This window comes from Passer domesticus, chromosome 6 (genome assembly GCF_036417665.1).
Source record: "Passer domesticus isolate bPasDom1 chromosome 6, bPasDom1.hap1, whole genome shotgun sequence".
Classification (NCBI taxonomy): Eukaryota; Metazoa; Chordata; class Aves; order Passeriformes; family Passeridae; genus Passer; species Passer domesticus.
The window spans coordinates 34,355,177-34,375,920 of record NC_087479.1 but is presented as its reverse complement, the minus strand read 5'-3'; the positions used below and the strand labels follow the sequence as shown (position 1 = coordinate 34,375,920).

Below are 20,744 nucleotides of genomic sequence, written 5' to 3'. Positions count from 1 at the left end.
TACTTAATCTGAAAAATGTTAAAAAGTTAAACTCAAAGCTTCAAGCTGCCATCAGTGCTGGAACTGAACATGTGTATTTCTGAAGCCACAAAAGACTGACACAGTCAAAAAACTTTTTCACTATTACCCGTTTCCTCCCCTGCCGCCTTCCATTTCTTTCTTTTTTAAGAACATCACAAGACTGATATATTTTTAATACAAACACAGACACACAGTCACACACATTTAGTGACAAAAGCTGGAGCATGTAGCATCTCAATCACCTGCCTGGGCTAAGAAAAAAGGAAGGAAAGAAAAACCCCAACCCTCTAATACAATATGTGTCATGTATATTTTGACTATGGCATTTCTCTTTGTATAATTAACTTTGAGCTCGCGGTACTGCAGGGAGAGAGATTATGTTAATTTACAACTGTTAAAGAAATAAAACATGCTGCCCTGGGGGGAGCAAGGGGGACAGGGAAAACAGCACTGGCTCCTTGGGATGGTGGTGGTGGCAGGTTTGCTGCGTGGTCCTCCTGCTCAGAGGTGGAAATGAATTCAGGAGAACCTGGATAGCGTGCCCATGTGTTCCCAGCCCATCCCACCCCGATCTGTGGCGTGGCTGCCCTTCCATTCCATTGCTACTCCATTTTTCAGAGCACCTGCACCTCGCTGGTGGTCTCCAGGCCATTGACAGGTACGGGCTGAAAAACTGCCACCCACGTCAGGACTCCTACATCATCTCAAGTACCTTTTAAACACTAGACAGACAAAAAAGCACCATTTTAATTTGAAATGCATTTCTTTTTAAGGATAAAGAAGACAAAAACCCACCACCATGAGAGTATGTCATGAGTTACATCAACAGCTGCAAATTGAAATGTTGGGTTGATAATAAAATAAATAAAACCTATACCTATATCTATATAAACAGTGCTATCTAGAAACATATTTCTTAATTAAGAGCCCTGTAAGAGAATGTTAAAATCCTACTCTTTGTAAAGTGTTTTTGAGATGAAGATAATTTCTTCTATCATGAAACAGGTGCTGTAAAAGGGAGCAATTTTCATCAAGTTCCCCAACATAAGCTAAACTTTGGGAGGCAGCAATAAGAGAGGGCTGCCAAAAGGTACAGTTCTGCCTGCTGCAGTGCTTTTGGCTGCCCCAGGAGATAGGGGGAGGTGCCCATGGATTAGGGAAAAAGCAATGGGAACAAGATTATCGTGGACAAAAAGATGTAACATTATAGCAGGTGACTAGATGGAGGCAATGATGGTTCTTAAAACACAGATGAAGTATTTATTTTCATACAAAATGTTTATCAGATATCTATATATAAATGTGTATACATGAGGCAGAGAAGAGGGATCCTTCTCAGATGTGCAGCCAGAGCTTTGTTGGTGGGAGCCGACAATGAGTGAAAGCCACTGGGTTTGAAGCTAAGTATCCAACCCTGCCTCCTTACCCTCCCTTTGCCATGCCTTTGGGGAAGGACCTGAAAAAGATGGACAAGAGACCCCAAGGCCAGGCTCCCACTGAACTCGCGGGTCCTTCTGGCTCCAGTAGTGCCAGCAGCCACCAAGAGCAGCTGCTGCCACTGCCACGTGGCCCATCAGCCCCAGAGCTCATATGTGTGACACTAAAGCAAAAATTGCAAGAGTCCCCAAATGTTTTTTGTGGGGGCTTAACGTGCAGCTCTCAAGGGGAGATTGTTGTTGTTGCTGTTTTTAATTGGGACGTACAGAGTCCATTGAACTTTTATTTTGCCCGTGCCAGCATAGCCATCCCTGGCTAAAGCCCAGCCTGGGATGCTGCTGTGCACTTCTTCTGTGCTTGTGCTGTGTCCACCGTGTGCTTTTTATCCACTTCTTCTCCAGCTGACTGCAGGGAAGGGGTGTGGGGTAGGACTGGCTGCCGTGAGGGAACCGAATGGGGCCCCTGGTGCCCCCCATGCAGAAGGGTGATCTGCACCAGGCTGACATCTGTGGCATGTTCCTTTCACTTTTTTTTTTTTTACTCCATTAAAAAATATGCAAGCTAAAAAAACACAACAGGTTTGGTGCCTTTGGGGATTTTTTTTTTCTGAAGCTGTTGTTTCATTTCAGGTCTTTCTCTCTGCTTGCTTCTGTTTTCCTTGGGGCAGCTGTCTGGACTTGGTTGCAATGGCTCTGGCTGGTTTGGTCCCCCACCCCACCACCCCAGCCCTCTGGTTTGGTGCTGCTGGGAGGACACTGCAGCCCTTGGCCCTGTCTAGCTGGCAGAGAGGAGGTTTTGCAGCTGTTTTTGTTGCTGATGACCTTTCCCCTTTGTTTCTCCCATCAGCTTCCCATGGCAGCCTGCAATAACAACTGCTGGCCCCTCCCAACAGCCCTAGTGCTCTGGGCTGCACATCTTCCCTTTCTGCCTCCTCCCCTGCATCACTGCTGTGGTTGAGAGTAAATAACATGTCCTGACATCAGGAGGGAAAGGCCAAGGGGATCAAAGGAGCTGCTTTGTCCCTGGGGCCTACCATGGCATGGGGATGTAGTCCAAGGGCCATGCATGGTGTGGGGACAGGGGTGCCTCTGGCTGCCTTCCCATCACTGTTGCCACAATGGGGACCCACAGCACCCCACGGGTTTTGCTGTCCTAGTGATGCTGCACTGCATGGGTGCTGCTCAAAAATCAGCCTTTGGGTAAAGAAGAGTTTGGCAAGGAGACACTCACCTGTCCCCCAAAAGCTGTCCAGGAACTGTGCCCCAGTTTTGGCCAGTACCATGCTGCCTCCTCACCCAGTGTCATCACTGACTGATTTTTTCCACTTGCATTTGGACACCTGAACCTCCAATGCCCTTGACAGTGGCCCTTGAGCCAGAGCTGTTCCTACCTGTCCTCTGAAGCATAGGGGCAGCTGGTGCAGCCCATAACCCCAGCCTCCTGTCTTTGCCTGGCAGCATGGGTGTTATGTTAACTCCAGTTATGGGGCTCCAGGGGAGACTGGGGCTTGGCCACCTCACAGTGCAATGCAAAATGACCAGGTGGGGTGGAAGAATTCCCAGCTGGGCACTCACAGGAAAGGCAGCCCTGGCAGAGCAGCCGTGGCAAGGCTGCCCTGGATGTTGCTTTCTTGGCCAACCAGAGCTTGGCAAAGCAAAAGAGACCACTGCCCTAGTGGGTCCTGCACACTCCCACCCCATTCCACAGGCCTGTGGGGTCACTTCCCACCTCTTGCCCTGCTGGACAGCTCCTGCCCAAAGAGAGCACACCTGCTCCTGACCTAAGGGCAAACACACAAGTTCCAGCTCTGGCTCTGGCTCATCTTTGACTCCACTGATGGGACCAAAAGGATTTGTAGGGGGTGTTAGGGCTCATTGGAGCTCTTTGGGGCTGGTTTGCTGCCACTGCTGCACAGAAGTATCCTGGTTCCCACAGGTTTGGAGTGTTAGATCCAGGACCAAAGGGAGCCAAGCCAGAGAAAGCTGGGTTTAGTAAGAGGAGTGTGTGCAAGCATCAGGAATCTATTATGGTACAGTGAGAAATTGAAGTTTTTGTTAGGGACACTGACCAAAGGTTTTAAGTTAGGAAGGAGGCATTTGCAGCACGTGGATTGGATTTTGTTGCCTTTCTGGCAATTATTGTGGTGTTGGTGTGATCAGGACTCTTCTGGACAAGCTCAGACAAAACACATAAATCTGTGATGCATATTTCCTCTGATTCCATGTCTGGGGCTGCTGGACTGGTTTGTAGGTCACTTGTCCCTGGCATGGAAGGAGCCCTCTACTACTCTCCATCCCAAAGTACCAACAGGATGCCTCTTCACAGCACCATCTGCAAGGAGAAGTCCCCATCAGCTGCATGTGCCTCTCCAGGCTTCAGCTGCTGTGATGGGATGATGCCTACCTGGTTATCTCCACCAGCACAGCCCTTTGCTTTGGGAAAACATTTTGGAGGACACCCAGTTCTGTTGTACCTGGACACTGGTGAGATAAACTAGAGGCAACAAGACCTTTGTTCAGCTCCAGTTCATCTCATCCACCTCTTGACAGGTATAGATGTAGATGGTAACAGAAAGGCATCCAAGAGACCTGGTCATGCCTGAATATGGACTCAGTGTAGGAGCCAGCCTGCACAAATGGGAGCAAGCAGTCTCAGCCACAAGCTGGAAAGTACTTGTCACCAAGAATAACCTTTGGAGTTAATACTGGAAAAAATGTTTTTAATGACACTGTCATCCGTGTGCATGTGCCAGCAGCAGCCAGCTTGCTAATGACAGAGCTGTGTGTGCCAGTGCCCAGCAGAGCACACAGTGCTCCCAACCTGCCTCTGTCACAGGAGGGGATAAGCACCTCCTGGTATTTAAATAAGTAATTTTAAATACATTGCTAATTAACACCATAAGTGAATTTGTCCCTCCTCCCTGCCTTCCCTTCACCCAGGAGGTCTTGGCTTTGCCCAGAGGTAGGTGGCAGGGGCAGACCAGCCCCAAGGGCCCCAGGGCATCCCTGCAGATGGCTGGTGGAGTTTGCTCATATTTTTGTCCCACTGCCAACAGCAGATACCCTTGGTGCCTTTTCTACACTGCACTCACCTACATGTGCCCTGGGGTGTAGTCTGAGCTTAGACATGGAGTCTAAAGGCGTGATGTGAGGTAGATGAGCTCAGCAGATGTTCCCACTGCACTTCAATGTAAGCACTCTCCCATGTCCCAGGCTGCACCATTGCTGTTGCCATGTACATGGCAAGCTCAGTGGGAGCTGTGGCTAAAAGAATAATAGTGACTTACTTAGTACTCAGTGCTGGGCATGCACTCAGAAATCAGCCCAGTTTCAAGAATGCAATAAAAAACTTCACAGGCCTAGGAAGTACTTTGAAAAACTTGTGAAATTTGGGTGAATTAAAGAAATAAACCCTTCAAACAGATTTTTTTTTTTTTAGGGTGTAAGTTGTGAAGTTACAAATACCTTCCCAGGAAGATGCCTCTGATGCTGAAGAAAATAAGCTTCCATTACAGAAACACTGGTCCCATCCCATGGGAATCATAAGTACAACCTGTGTGCATGAATAAGCTCTGGGGGGAATAACATCTCAACACAGAAGCTTCAAAGGTATTCTCAGAAAGTCCCCATGGCACATCCTCGGCACAAGGGATGTACATATTGTAGAAAGCACCTTTGTGTCTCTGTTAACAAAAGGGGTGTCCAAATAAGCTTTTCAAGCTACCAAAAGAGATTTGATTACCTCCTCTTCTTATGGAACATCTTGGGCAGAAACGAAAAGCAAAGCCACATGTGGGGTTTTGTTGGCATCGCTATTTTTTTTCTTTGTTTCATTGACAAGGGCATAGAAAACAGCTCACTGTTATGTTATGGTAAGAGGATTTTGTATATGGCACAGTCCTTCAGATTCTCCACTTTTTCTTTTCCCAGCTTCTGAGAAGCCACTTCTACAGGATTATCCCATGCCTCTGCTGAAACATCCTGTTGACTGGGATTTTTTCTTCAAATTATCAACCAGTCATGTTCTACCCTCCATAGACACTGACAGACACCTCCCCCAGGCCCCCCAGTACCCCACCCCACACCGGGTATCACCAGGAGAATTTATAGCAAAACAATTTCTAAAAGTTACTGCTGAAAATACTGAATAGATCTGGACTCTGGACCATAACTGGGAAGACTTCCCCAGAAAGCTCTCTGACTTTGACACTGAATTCAACGTATTGTGAATCTAAATAGGCTGCAGTTCCTCGGTTCACTTACGAGAATGTCTTCTGGGACAGTGCCAGAAGCCTCTCCAAAGTCAAGACATATCACATCCAGTGCTGCTCCCCCCTAGCCACGAGGCGAATTATCCTGTCAAAGAATGGAATCAAATTAGTTTGAAATTATTTGTCCTTAGTGAAACCTCAACAAACCCATTCCTGCCATTTATTTACAAATTTATAAATCTTTAGAGGATTAGAGAATAACTGGTCAGTAGCTTGCTCCTTAAGGTTTTCACAGAGAGATATCAGGTCTGTAATTCCCTAGGTTTTTCTTTGTCACCAGTTAGGTGATGTTGCCATGCTCTCTTTAAGTCCCCTGGCAGCTCACATGTAGTCTGCAATGCTTCAGCACCCATCCCACATTTCATATTTTTTCTTCTCATGCTTCAGGCTGTTGAAGAGCTCTTGATCCACTTTATTGATCTCTGCTTACAATCCCTTCATTTTTCTTGCAGCAGCATAGTTTCTTATTTGGACTATGACTCCTTTTATCAGTCCCCAGATCTCTTTTATCATTTAGGACATCTTTTCACAGATCCTGCCTATGAGTTTTCTGAATTAATTTATTAATTTGATGTTTTGGTTTTTGGAGTCTAAGTACTTCAGATTGATTCATTTTACCAAGGTCTGGTATCCAAGTGCATTTTGAGGAGAAAAACAGACATCTGAACACTTGTGCAGACATCTCAACACTTGTGTTAGGACCCACTGCAGAAGGCAAGGTAGCCTAGAGATCAAGCAAGGTTTTTGCTAACAGATCTCTTGGGGCAAACTGGAGTGAAATGACACTGAACAAGTGGTGTTTGTAAATATACACATGTAGGGTTTATTGTAGAACCATTTGGTTGCATTGTAAAACAGCCATTTTTGTTATTGTAATGTATCGTAATAATGCAATACAAAGCATAAAAATACTGCTTAAGAAAATGGGTAAGAAAGACAAGGAAAGGATAACAGTAGAAATGCCACCTGTAGGCGTCACAATGAGACTGGGTTGTTGCAATTTTCATGTTTCTTGGTCAAAGTGATGGTTGTAGACTGGCTCCATCATATGGTGGGGACCTCCCAAAGAAGTGGTGGGGAGAAATCCCCAAAACACAACATCTGCTGGGGTTACATTCACTCCAGTTCAAGTAGGAACACTCAGGTACCTCCCCTGGGGCAAAGAGTTGCAATTGGATGAGTCTTTGACACCTTCTAAGACAATACACCCACCCATAACATCAGGAAGGTGAGTCCATGATGGCCCGTTAGGGCCCATCAGCAGAGATGAAAACCTTCAGGCTATGTATGAATGTCCCGGTGCTTCCCCAGCTGGGGAGTTATCACAGCTGAGTTCACTTGAGTAAGGACAAAGAGACAGTACCCTCCTCACAGGGTTTGCCTCTTTCCTCATCAGAAAAGAGCTGACACAGCATCTGGCAGAAGGCAGAGAGCTATTTCTGAAGTGACTTGGATGTTCCCACTCTGAGCTGGCAGCCTGTCTCAGAAAGCCAGCCGTGCGAAGGTGGCTGAGGCTGGATTGTTCACCTGCAGCTCGCCCCAAGAATGTTGGAGCCATCAGCATCCCAGTCTCTCTTCCAGTGTCACTGGTGAATACACTTTTCTCCCCAGACCTGGGATGACTGGACAACAGTATCTCCCTTAAGTTCCTGCCCAGTCCAAATTCCAGTTAGCAGGCATATTTGGGGAGGGGTGGACTTCCGTGATCACACATGGACAACAAGGTTTCTTTGCAGTCTCCTAGAGTGGCCAGAAGTCCTCTGATAATTTTTGCAATGTTCAAGCCATTAACTTGAAACAATTTTAACAGCTCCAGAGATGCAAAAATTCACCTTTATGTTGGGCTGCAGGTGAACAAATCCAGCCTCAGCCACCTTCATACAGCTTTCTCTGAAACAAGCTGCCAGCTCAGAGTGGGAACATCCAAGTCACTTCAGAAATAGCTCTCTGCCTTCTGCCAGATGCTGTGTCAGCTCTTTTCTGACATGGTGAAGCCAGCAGGAATCCCTTCAGTGGTCCCAGCCAAAATCATGACTGAGGGAGATAGCAGTGGCACTTTGTGCTGTGCAAGGCCAGAGCTGTGCTGTGAAATGGGACACTGGACACTCAAACTGTAGGTTTTAAGTGCTTGAAGTACAGCATAGAGATGCTACAGAGAGAACTTGTTTCACCAGAGTCCTTTGTTCACACACCATAAAGCAATGAGTTAAGGATCTGTTTTGTACTGGGACTGAATTTCTTTATTTTAATAAGGAGAGCTGTATTCATCTGTACTTGAGACTCCCAGATCTTGCACCAAGAAACTACTCTGAGGTCCAAACTGGGGCCACCTAGTCATGAGTCATATGCAGGAGACCAGAGCTATTCCTGCTGGCACCAGAGAGGAGGCAAGGTGTGGAAACCTCCATCTCCACTCAACCACAAGCAGCTGCCTCCCTCATTGCCCAGTGCACACCTGAGCCTGCAGCACACTGCAGGTCCAGCTCAGCTGGGGCACAGAGCCACCCACCACCACTGCCTGTCCGTGGGCTGACTGAGCACACGCTGGGCCATGGCTCCTCCACCTCAGCTGGAGATGCTCAGCCCAGTCCCAATGTGCTGAAAGAAACCATAATGTGGAATAAATGTTCATTTACGCTTTTGCAGGAGATGGGGATATAGGTTTGTGCTACAACACATAGCATAGAGTTTGAGGCGTTTTCTGAAGGAAAGCTAGACAACTCCTGGACTGCACAGACAAGGTCCCTTTGAATAACAAAACCCACATTACCATCAGTAAGAAGGCCCTCAGCAGAATTACAAAAAGCACAATTGCTTTCCAAAGTAGCCAGTCTTGGATTTTCTGGCAAACCATACAAAACACTTGCTGTTAAGACTCCTGGTTCCTAAGCTGGCATTTTTCAAACCCATTTCCTATTCAAGGTGTTTTCCAAACTAAGGAAACTAAGTTTCCAAGGTATTTTCCCAGAAATGGCTTGTAAGGGCTGGCAGCTGAGAATTCAGAAGATCAACATTCTGCATGTTAATTTTGTTAGTTATGTCACAGATAAGAGGAAAAAAGGCTGGGGGAGAAGGAAGAGAATGGCAGTATCACTGGTGGAAGCAGAGGCAGAAACAAGCCCTTTTCAGTCCTTTTGACTTGGGTACAGAATGGCAGCACTGCCAAGGAGAGGGCCTTGAGTACCCTCAAGGGAAGGCCTCTTCAGTACCTTATATCCCCTCCACAACCAGGAAGCATGGCCAAGGAATAGGTATTTTCTTTTTCAAAATATCCTTTTTCTGGTTTAAGTCTTGCAGGACCCCAGAAATAACAATTACTGCTCTTCCCTTAGCCCCAGAACTTGTTACCCTTGGTAATACAAGGAAATTAACTTGGCTGGCCAGTTCATTCTTGACAGATGCACACTGGCTGTCACACCTCTGCATTTCCCTCTTTTATTGTTGAATTTGCACTGAAAGACTTAGCAGAGCTCTCTCTGACCACCTACAAACAATCCAGCCTGTGACTACCATACAAGCAGAAACCCTCCCCTGGGACTGCATTTGCCTTGCCTTCCATGTGCAATAAATGAGTTGGCTCCTTACTCATTGCAAAAGATTTACATGTGATCAAGTGAAATGACAGTGATGACAAAGCTGGTCAAATGCACTTGGAAGGAGCAGTGTGTGGCCTCCTCTGCCATGAACCTGGTGCTGCAGCCTCTGATGAATTGCCCTTCCTTGTAGCCTAGAAAAACCTGTTTTACAACAGCAGCAGCTTTCCAGCATGGCTTGTTACTCACCATCTTTGAGGATCAAAAGGTTTTGGACAACAGCTAAAAGATACTATTTCAGGCTCCCATGTAGCAAGGCATGACTTGCAAAGTAAAGTATGAGGCTCCCAGGTGAAAGGGAGCTGTGAGGACATGCAAGGTGCAGAGCCTGTCTCCTGCCTGTGGTGTGGGGAGACTGTCCCACAGCCCACCTTCTACAATCATCTCCTGCTGAAGCTTCACAGCCTTTCTAAGCAGGCTGGGCAGATTCAGACAGCTGTCATCAAACCACAGAGATGCACTCTGGAGCTTGTTTTAATTCAGCCTGGAGGCTACACACCAGGGAGAAACATCACAGACCTCCAAACCCAACCACCGACTGACACTTGACTCTGCAAGGAGCAAAGTCCCCTTCCCTCTCCTACAGCACTGTAGGAATAACTGGAAATCAAGATTCAACAAGTAACCACCACAAGACACTGGAGCCAAAATTATCTATTTTATTACAAAACCAAAACCAAACAGATGCCTTTCAGTTTAACAAATTTACCAGAGGCAGAAATGTGCTGGGGCAGGATAAGTTCAATATAAACTCAGGCCATGGAAAGCAGTGCCTTCACACAAATGAATCCCACTGAAATGCAATTTCCTACAACACACTATGTCCTTGGAAGATCAGCAAGAAAGAATGATTTTTTACTTCTGGCAGGACAAACAGATGACTTGCACTGTCGAGTCCTGGTTCTCTTCTCTGTCCCAGCCGTTTTCAGCCGTCATTCAAAGCAGAGCTGGAGAGGCCCAGCAGGACTTGAAGGAGGAGGAGACACATGCCCAGGGTCTGCTTTCAGACACAACACTGACACTCCCTGTGTCCCAGCTTCAGAAAGATGCTACTGATGTAAGGCAGAGATGAAGATTGCTTACAACCACCAGATGAGGATGGTTTGGCCTAGCAGGCAGGTGGAGTAGCAATAAAACCGAGAGGGAAAAAGGCAGCTGAGGCACTGCTCTCATCTGACAAGCACAGGTTGTTGGACAGCTCACAGCATGGGCTGTGTCAGTCAGGACCAGCGTGGTCTGCACAATCCTCCAACACAAACCCAGAACAAGAAACCTGACCTCTACTGGACATTACACAATCGTGCTGGTTGGCCCTGCCAGAAGCTGCTCGGAGACCACGCAAATTCAGCAAGTCAGGATTCAGGGACTTGGAATTGCCTTGTGACAGAGGAAAGCAATGTAATGCCTGGCCCCCAATCCATCCATAAAGTCAGCCCTAGCCTAGCAACAGGAATACCCACAAATACCAAAGTTAACCAACAGCCACCCTGTGTTTGCCTTCCTTGAAGAACTGACCCAATTTCAGTTGCAAACAACATGTGAATGCAGGCCTTTTGGAGGGGAAGGGCACAAGGATGAGAAAAAGGAGGTCAGCAGAAGGATTTATATAACAAGCAGGAGTGGTGACTGGCTGGTTTATTCCCAGAAGAAAATGCAGTGAGTTTTAGCAGGTCTGCAGTCCCCTCACAATCTTGTGGGGCATTTCCCAGCCCCAGTGCTTGGCTGAGAGAATTCCTAGAGACATACAATTGTCTGTTTCTGCTGGGTAGAACTATACATTAAAAAAAACCCAACCAAAGAAAAATCCCACCCCCGAAAACCCAAAAAACTCCAAACCACCAAACACCATCCAACCTAGCAGTCAGAATTTTTAATTCCTAAAACTAGAATATTAAAATAGAGAAGAGTTTTGTTTTTTTTTTTTATACAGTTGGTTTTATTCTTTACTCCCTACAATAGGATTAGTGAGTGTGGCATGGACATTTCTAACTATACACTAAACCAAATTATTTCAACACACAAAAGATGTGCCCAGGGCACTAAAACAAAACAAAACAACCCCCATAAACAAAAAAAAAAAAAAGAAAAAAAACAAAACAAAACAAAAAAAACCACCCAAAGAACAAGATAAGAAGAAGCAATCAAGAAGGTGGGAGCTTGCAGGCCAAAAAAGCACATACATTGTATGTGAGAAACCATGAAGATCCAGCAGCAGGATCTGCTCTTGCTAAAGAGATTACTTTGCTGTATTATTATGGTATGATGTATATTTCAGATATTACCAGAAGCGTTTTTAACCATGCCATATGCTTTAATTAGCTCCAATATACTTCCCAGAGGAAGAGTTATTACTACTCTTAAACAGCTATTTATAGAAAGGCTTGTTAGTTTTTATTTTATTTAACTTTCAATTTTGTCAACAAGCACTAACTTACTGCATCAGGACACTTTATTTTGGTGCTGTATTTATCTCATGCTATTGCCACAATGACATGACAGAGTGAAGGTGCTGCGTTGTATCATCTTTTACCAAAACAAGAGAGCCCTGAAGGATGAGTCCAGTCTCTGAAGTTACCTATTGCTGTTACAAGTAATTGTTGGTGTGATCTCATATTAACATGTTATTTCATCATCTTCACTACAGTTTCTTCTAACAGGTTCTTGGTCCAGAGATAAGTGGCAGAAGGATCAGAAGTGGGAGGCTGCTCAGAACAGGCGAGTGCTGCCAGTGGTTGGAAATACACAAAACAAAACTCTGAGTGTCCCATCACACTGCCCAAATCTAGGATTGCTGATATGGGCACCCCTGCCAAAAAAAACTACTCTACTAAAACTGCTAGTGCTTGACACAGCCCCTGTGGCCTCCGAGAACACCAGACTCCTCTCTCCAAGCCTTCACTGTCACTGCTAATCACACCCCAGTGCCACAGCACCCAGGAGGTACTGGCAACAGCAAACCAGGCAAAGTGGGCAGGCACACCACTGTGCAGGAGGAGAGCTTGGATTCACAACCACCAAGGACAAGAAAGCCACTGCTGGCAGACCTTCACCAGTGAGCATGGCCCAAGCTGTACTGCTGAAACATAAGTAAAGCAGACTCCTGGGGACAGCAGCAAATGTGTCTGTCTGCACTGACAAGTAAGTCCTTTGCTCTTCAGCAAAGCACAAGGCAGGCTAATGCTGCTTTTAGCAGGCTTCTCCAAATGTTTATTGCTGTACAACATACAGATGAACACTTTTTGCCAGAGCAGAAGATGCAAGACTTCACTCCACTGACTCTACTAGGCCTATGGCTCCCACACCTTTCTTACAGCTTTAGATTCCAGAGGCATGGAGCATCTTTGCTAAGCATGTTATCTGAGCATGAATAGCAATGCATTTGTATTTAATTTCTGCCCAACTTGCAACAGGTGCACACACTACTATTGTACATCCCTAATAGAACCCTTTTCTATCCCTACTTTAAGCAGCTTTGCAGTGCACCAATACTTACATGAAATCTGTGCTCTCAATTGCCCAGCCCAATTGCCTGGGTTGCAGAGAGCTTTATGGTAAAAAAAGGGGTTCAGCTGCTCTCAAGAAGCATTTGATATCTGAGGCACTGTGTGCACATCTGCAAGAATTCATGCTGATACACTGGCTCCTTCCTGCATGGAGGTGCTGTTAAGGCTCACCACTGAATGATGGTTTGGTGGCAGAAATGAATGCATTACTATAATCCATTAAATGCAAAGAGTCCCTCTAACCCTAACAGCCTTCAAAAGCAAAGAGAGGAACAGAACAGTGACTCCAACCCCTGTACAAGACAACTGTACAATTTACATATATATTTATATACAGTATATAAAATTCTTTGAGTTCCAGTGAACTCAATTTTACATCATCAGTAGCTGTTCCAATTTTAAAAAGCCATGATCCTGCTTCCCTCCACTTTCCAAAGTATTAGATAATGGCATTGAAAAGCAATTAAAAAAAAATCCAAACCAATTTTTTAAAAGTGCAAACGTTCTGGGTGCCACTTCTGCTACGCTGGATGTTGCTGATGCTGCGTGCTTGCTCACAAGCAGCAAGGTGTCTGTCTGTCTGTCACTGGATCTCTTCTTCCTGGGGTCAGCTCCTGCCTTCCCTTCTTGTCTTCTGCTGCTACACCAGGCGACCTACTGAAAGAGTAGGGTGGGGTGGGCAAGGAGGGAAAAACAGAACAGAAGCAGAAAAAGTAAGGGGAAAAGGCAAATTAGAACAAAAAGAAACCTGACTGATAAAGATCCAGTATAGCCTCTGCTGAAGCCATGGTCCCAGAAAGCTGAGATCCCAGAATAAGCTGTGAGGCTGAAAACAACCAGGGGCTAAGGAGATAGCCTTGCTGGAAAAAGCACTGAATGAGTCACATGGAGCCTTAGGGACTGACATATTTTTAAACACAAAACACCACTTTCCTCCCCCTCCTTGGAAATGGGCATGCAGTCTAGGGAAACAACTGGTCCAACATCCCTCGCTCTGCTCTTCTGCCTGGCACAGCTGATGCAGAAACCCACTGCTGCCAGGCTGCCCTGCCACCATCTCCCCATCAGCCACAGGCAGCTGCCTCCTGCCCTAGCAGACAAGCAGGTCTTGGAGGAGGCCTTTCTTCAGAAAGCTTTTGTTAAGCCCCTCACCAAAGGTTCTTAAGAACCAAAGCTCTTATGGGATCAGAGCTAGAGCTAGAGCTCTGTGGATTAATTACAGGTGAAAACATACTAAAGTAGGGATTTGAGGGGAAAAGGTTACCTCACTGGGAGGAAAGGCCTCAGTGAGATCAGTGCTGATCAACATGCCCTGTCACAGTGGGGCAAACATTGTCAAATGCAAAAATATTTCAGGTAGCCATATTTGCAATCAATTGCACAGCTCTGCGAATGTGCCTGCAGTGCTCAATGACCAGCTCATAAAAACAACAGATTGTTTTCCATGTCTGTAAGTGCAGTGTAGCGTGGGGGTGCAGATGATCTGTCCTACACTGAGCACTCTGAGTGACAAGGAAGGGGCTGGAGCTACAGCAGTTGTTCAAATGCCCCTGCTCAGCTTTTAGCAGCAGGCAAAAACCAAATACGTGCTCAGAGTGGAGGACACACCAGGAAACATCACATTATCAATGTACAAGGTGTAGCTGATCTTTATCTTCAGTTCTCTGTTCAGCCCATCTCACCAGGACCAGATAATACATTCCCCAGAAAGACAAGGAACATAGCAAGAGGTATAGGAAGACTTCTGGCATTAAACAAATACACAGCCTAGGTCTCCTCAACACAAAAAGGAGTCTAGCCAGACATATGTAGGACAGCTATAAAACAAATGGCAGAAGATGTAGGCAGGGGAGAACTTCTCACTGTTTCTTACAGTCCAAATGAGAAGTACCCAACAAAACCATGAGGCAACAAGTCTAAAGGCAAAGCAAATGATGTTATTGTTCATGTCTGATGAAAGGGTCCATGTGACTCAATGCCCAAAATACAGAGGAGATCAGACCTTTACCATGACAGAGAACAGTCTTCATGGGAACTTATCCATGGAGTAATGGAATGTAAACACAACAAACCACATAAATTACTGCTTGATAGAAGAAGGAAGAATAGGATAGGAGAGTAGTCATCCTACAGCTGCTTTATCCTATTCTAATTCCTTAGCCACATGTAATCTGTTCCAGCAAAAGACAGAGAGCTGGACTTTGAAATGATGCAATGGAGCTGCACGTTGGTGTATTTATACCTCTTAAGAACAACTTTGGTTTCCAGCTGTTTCTATACTGTTGTTCATGAACATAAGAGAACAGGGGAGAATGAATTCCGCAATACATGCTTATCACAGGAAAAAATAAAACATTTTGACAAGATACTCACTGAAAGGGTTGAGGCCTTGTCTTTTTCCATTGGGCAAACTGCTCAGGCTACCTGTAAAATCCAAGAACCACATTAAAGGAAGTAAATGCCATGGCATGACAAAGGAGCCTTCCCTTGTCTGTTGCCAGAGAGCAGGTTCAAAGCACCCACTGTGAACATGCTCACAGCAAGTCCAGCCAACAGGATTCACATGCAAGAGTCTAACCAGTGTGCCTGAGATGAGAAATGTTAAATACCTGGTGTTGTAGTAGCTGAGTATCATGAAATCCAGAGGTTTGACATGGACAAGAAACAACAATTACAAGGTTAAACTGAGGAGTGGAAGGAAAAAGAAGAAAGGAAGGATGCAAGTAGTGTTCTGAAGTTTCCCCAAGCAAGCAAAATAATGCCATGTAGAAAGGGGGAAGCCAGAAGAGAGTGAAGGTACAGGCAATACAGACAGCCCAGGTTTATTAAATATTTCACTTGAATCAAACAAACAAGTGCCTAAAACCAAAGACCTGAACTTCTACCTGGCAGAAGGGCAGAGCTGTGACTGTGTCATGAGATAACAGGCACATGTACCCTACACCAGATGGAGCTCATGGCAAGGGCCTCTGCACTGGGTACAGCCAGCTCAGGGATTACAGGAGTTGTCACACTTCCTGCGAGCTGGTTTGATGTGAGAGCAGGGCTTAGCTGAAAATGGGAGCTCCTGCTCCCAGCCAGCAGCTGTAAGCCTGTTGCCATCCTCCACTCCATGACTTTGATTTGTGCATGCACATGGCCTGACTGCACAGCTCGCTCTGCACATCAAGTACTCTACTGCACATGCTGCTCTGTGCAGGAACAAGATGGGCAGAAGCTCAGAGGGGAAGCTCAGAGGGCAGGGTCGAGGTGTAGGAAGCCCCAAGGGCCAGGAGGCTGGGCTGTACAATAGGAATGGAGCTGCTGAGAAGAAAAAGCCAGAGGGAAAAAGGTGTCAGTGGCCAAAGCTGAAATGGGTCACAAAGCACAGCCTGTTGGCTTTAGAGAACATTAATAAGAAACTGTGTAAGCACAGGAGGTTATTCCAAGGCCCTGAACAGCCAGTAGCAGCCACCTGCCCTGCCGGGATCAGCAGAACCGCGGCTCACTGATGCCCGGTGTCAAACGCGGCTCTGCTGCCGTGGGCAGAGGCTCCACTGCCAGGCCAGAGGATCTGCCTGGGCTGACTGCCACTCACAGCCCGGGCCCTTCATGGGCAGCTGCCAGGGCCCCGCAGGGCATCAGTGCCCTGGCTGGCAGCCTGGGGAAGCCAGAGGGCATCCCAAAGAACCCTCTCACCTTTACCACGCAGAGCAGGTAAGCCTGCAGCACAGTGCTGTGCATGAGCACAACCCATCCTTGGAAAGAGCTGAGTGAGCACTGCCTGTCTTTGGCAAGATGGTGTGTTCAGAAGGCAGGAGCATCCCTCCGTGCCGTGGCCGGTATGCTCGAGCACATGGCCCGTGCAGCCGTGTGGGAAACGCGCTGGGGCTCATCCCCTGCTGCTCTGGGGCAGAGAGCACCGCCCTCAGCTGCCCGCCTGCCCTACAAACCAGGCCAGCCATGGGTCCCCATCGAAGGCAAAACCCTGCCACAGCAACACCTAACTGCTGACACAAGGGAGAGGAAGGAATAGGGCAGGCGGTGCGTGGGTTACTGACATACAGCTGGGAAGCCCTTGGGCATTATGGGGTAACATCCCATCATTTGGCAAGCTTCACAAAGCTGAGGATTTGCTCATCCTCACAAGTACACTCTCTTGGATAACAGTTCTAGTCACATTAGATTAGGGCAGGTGTCTTTCAAAAGAAAAAGCCCCAAGGAAACCCCAGCAGCTTTTAATAGGAAATTATTATTCTTCAGACATACTGAGCAAACCGTTCACCTTTTGGGGAGAGAAACAGCCTTATCTTGTGTTCTCAACACAATACTGATGTCCTGGTTCATATTATCACTTAGTTTTGTCAAGATTAAAGGCAAATTATAGCACCTCTATAAAGCTCCAAAGGGGAGTATCTTAACAAGACAAACAAAACGAAGCACTGAACCAGTACAGCTCCTTTAAATCTAATCTAATAGCACATAAACGTACTTTGAAATTTCTTTTTAATTCAGTCATTACCTGGTTACAGTTTACTCATGGACACTCAGATTGTTATTTTCTATCATCACTGGTGCAGAGGCCTTTCCCAGGTGACTGCTCTTTGCTACCTTCTCTCACACAACGACTTGTACAGTAATGATATAGAGCCACTCATTCCCAGCCTCCCAAGCATGCAGTTACTTCTGAAGACAGAAAGGTCCAAAACATCACTGAATGAAATCTGCTGTTCAGATTGCCTGTCTATTTTTCCTTCTTTCTGTAACATTTCCTCAGATTCAGAAGAAAGTGACATTCTGTTTAATTACACACGCATACACTTTTTAATGAAGATGTTTCGATCCTGTTTCTGGACTGGCTCTTGGTGGCTGGGTTCCACCTCAGATGTCCTCATGTCCTGTGAAGCGTGCCCAACACCCACCATCTGACAAGCTCTTGGATAGCAAAGCAATCACAGGATCTGAGCTGGCAGAAGGGAACTTCCCGTCAGTTGGCAGAGGGACATTTCTTTGCTGCTTATTCCCTTAGCTCCTCTTTGGGCAGGCACAAAATGCTGACTTTGTCTCCTGAACTTGGAAGAATATAGAAGTAAAACTCAACTCCAACATTTTGTAGCCAGCACAACTAGCATAAGCCTCACTCAGATCTACAGCCCTCCTCTCCAGCATCACTGGACTCCAATTAATGTCAGGTCCAGTAACTTTCCAGCAAAGCGTTATGATGTGTGTCTATCTCCTCTCAAGGATCCTGTCTTTTGACTAATGCAGAGAGATACTCTCTCTGCCTTTGTTCTTTGATCACAGATGGTTCCCCCCTTAACTCAGGCTGTGCAGACTATGCTGAGGAATGCTAACTTTTAACAGGCTGTAAATCAGTCTGCTTTCCTTCCACAATTCCTCAAACAGACAATCTTAGATCAAGTGATGGCAAAGGCTGTTTCTGGCATACTCTAAGCTGAAAGCCCTGCCTACCTGCTCTGCCCCAGTTTAAGAAGTCATTTGCAGGCTTCTGCAAACACTCAAAGGCTGACTCTTATGTGGCCACACCATTCTGAGATCCAAGAATGGCATTTTTCCATGTAAATAGCCTCTGATAAAAACAAATCTGGTTTAAAGAGAGGGACAAGAGCTGTGCAAAGTGGCTACCAGACCTAGCAGATTTGCCAGCAGCTTTTTGGGTCACCATAAGGATGGAAAAGGGAAGGGTTTCTGATAGACTGGGCAGCTAACTTCCTCGCTGGAGAACCACTGGTTGGCAGTACCCACGTATTAGGTAACCACAGGCATGAAGAGACTGCTGAGGAAGGGAAGACAGACACAACTATGCATCTCGAACAAGTTTAATTCTAAGCTGGAAAGAGCTCAGATTCAGGTTTGTCCTTACAAATATCCCAGCTGAATCCCCACATATATATCTTATTTGGACTCTTGAGATCCTGAGAAGCACATAACAGTAGTGTGTTATCTCTGCTCTATGCTTCCTTTAAGCAGCTCTATTTCCACGTTTGGATGGAACTGGCTACCAAAAAAAAAGTAAAGCAAAACACTGACAAAAATGCAGAATGCATTCCTAATATCTATTATTAGTATCTGTTTTCTTCAGAATCCCAAATACTACAAAATTTGTATTGTGTTTTATTTTCAAAATTATTACAAATGTTCAATTTGCCTAGCAAGAAGCATACTCACCTGGAATGATGACCTACTTCAGTTTAGTCCTTATGCTACTGGACACCAAAAAAGGATTTGGAAGATCTGAGCTAAGTTCACTTGTAATGAAGTATATCAAGGGGAAATTATAACCTTCCTTGACTTCCTCCAACCTTTCCCCATCCAAGGTAGACCAGAAGAACCTTGCAAACAAGGCTTTTGTTGAAACAGAAACATTTCCATGAAAAGTTCTGTCTTCATCTGACTAGCAGTTTACAGCTGAAAGTACATCATTAAAAAGGTTTCCAGCTAGCTCTTGGCCTGAACCCACAGTGACCTCAGCCCCAACAGATCTTTGGAGGCCATGGTACAAAGAAACAGACATCAAAATACAGGGAGTGACTACATGCACCTATGATCCAGATAAAGGAAACTTAGAGAAAGGGTAGGATGGCAGAATCATAGAATGGTTTGGGTTGGAAGGCACCTTTAAAGTTAATCTCGTTCCAACTCCCCTGACATGGGCAAGGACACTTCTCACTAAACCAGGCTACTTAGAGCCCCATCCAACCTGGCCTTGAACACTTCCAGTAATGAGGCATCCACAGCTTCTCTGGGCAACCTGTTCCACACCCTCACAGTAAAGAATTTTCTTCTCACAGTCAAGCTAACCTTACTCCATTTTTGCTTGAAGTTATTTCCCCCTGTCCTGTCACTCTGTGCTCTTGTAAAAAGTCCCTCTCCCTCTTTCTTATAGGCTCCCTTCAGGTACTGTAAGGCCACAATTAGGTCACCCCAAGCCTTGTCTTACAGGGTGAACAATCCCAGTTCTCTCAGCCTTTCCTCACACCAGAGATGCTCTGACCCTCTAATCATCTTGGTGGCCTCTTCTGGAGTCACTCCAACAGGTCCTTGTCCTTCCTGTGCTGGCACCCCAGAGCTGATGCAGCCCTGCAGTGGGGTCTCAGCAGAGCAGAGCAAAGGGGCAGAATCCCCTCCCTCCCCTGCTGCCCATGCTGCTCTGGATGCAGCCCAGGACACGTTTGGCTCTCTGGGCTGGGAGTGCCCATGGCTGGGTCATGTCCAGCCTCTCACCCACCAGCACCCCCAAGTTCCTCTGGGCGGGGGTGCTCGGATGTGTTCATCCATAGCCTGTGTTGATATTGGGGATTGCCCTTAACCAGGCGCAGGACCTTGCCCTTGGTTGTCTTAAACTTTATGAGATTCTTGTGGGGCCACATCTTGAGCTTGTCCACATCCTTCTTGATGGCATCCCATCATTCAGGCATGGCAACTGCACCTCTCAGCTTGGTGTCATCTGCTAATTTGCCGAGGGTGCACTCAATCCCACTATGTCATTAATGAAGATATTAAATAACACTGGTCCAGTATGAATCCCAAGGGACATCATTTGTCCCTGATGTCTATCAGGACTCTGAGATGTTGACCTCCACCCTCTGGGTGTGACCATCCACCCAATTCCTTATCCACCCAATAACCCAACCATCTCTCTCCGGTATAGAGAGGACTTGGGGAAGACCATGTCAAAGGCAAAGATACTGACTGTTTCTAAATTAAGCAGTTATTTTGAATAGAAAGCATAGGAAACATGCCATCTACCACCTCACAACTTCAATACTTCATAGAAAAGATCCATTACAAACTTGTTTATTGCACCTCTGGAGCACTCTAACTCAATTCTTTCTTCCATGTTAGTACCTGCTGTCTGCACTGCCCCCTGCCCTGCTTCTTAGTCCTCACCATCCTTTAACTTATCCCTTTATCTTTGGT

The 20,744-nt window shown here is 46.2% G+C and overlaps 1 protein-coding gene across 6 annotated transcripts in view; it reads right to left on the bottom strand.

Annotated features, from left to right (window-relative positions):
* Positions 1–6,527: 6,527 nt before the first annotated feature.
* The window catches only part of SMOC1 (SPARC related modular calcium binding 1), a 163,623-nt gene continuing 149,406 nt past the window's right edge, over positions 6,528–20,744 (bottom strand). For 5 of the 6 annotated variants that reach the window (XM_064424381.1, XM_064424377.1, XM_064424379.1 and 2 more), the window contains 2 exons: positions 15,198–15,248; positions 6,528–13,481 (listed from right to left, as the gene is read on the bottom strand). In XM_064424381.1, the coding sequence (XP_064280451.1) occupies positions 13,465–13,481; positions 15,198–15,248 (68 nt within the window). In that variant the 3' untranslated portion in view covers positions 6,528–13,464. The remainder of the gene's footprint in view (positions 13,482–15,197; positions 15,249–20,744) is intronic. The other variant, XM_064424378.1, reaches the window with a different exon arrangement.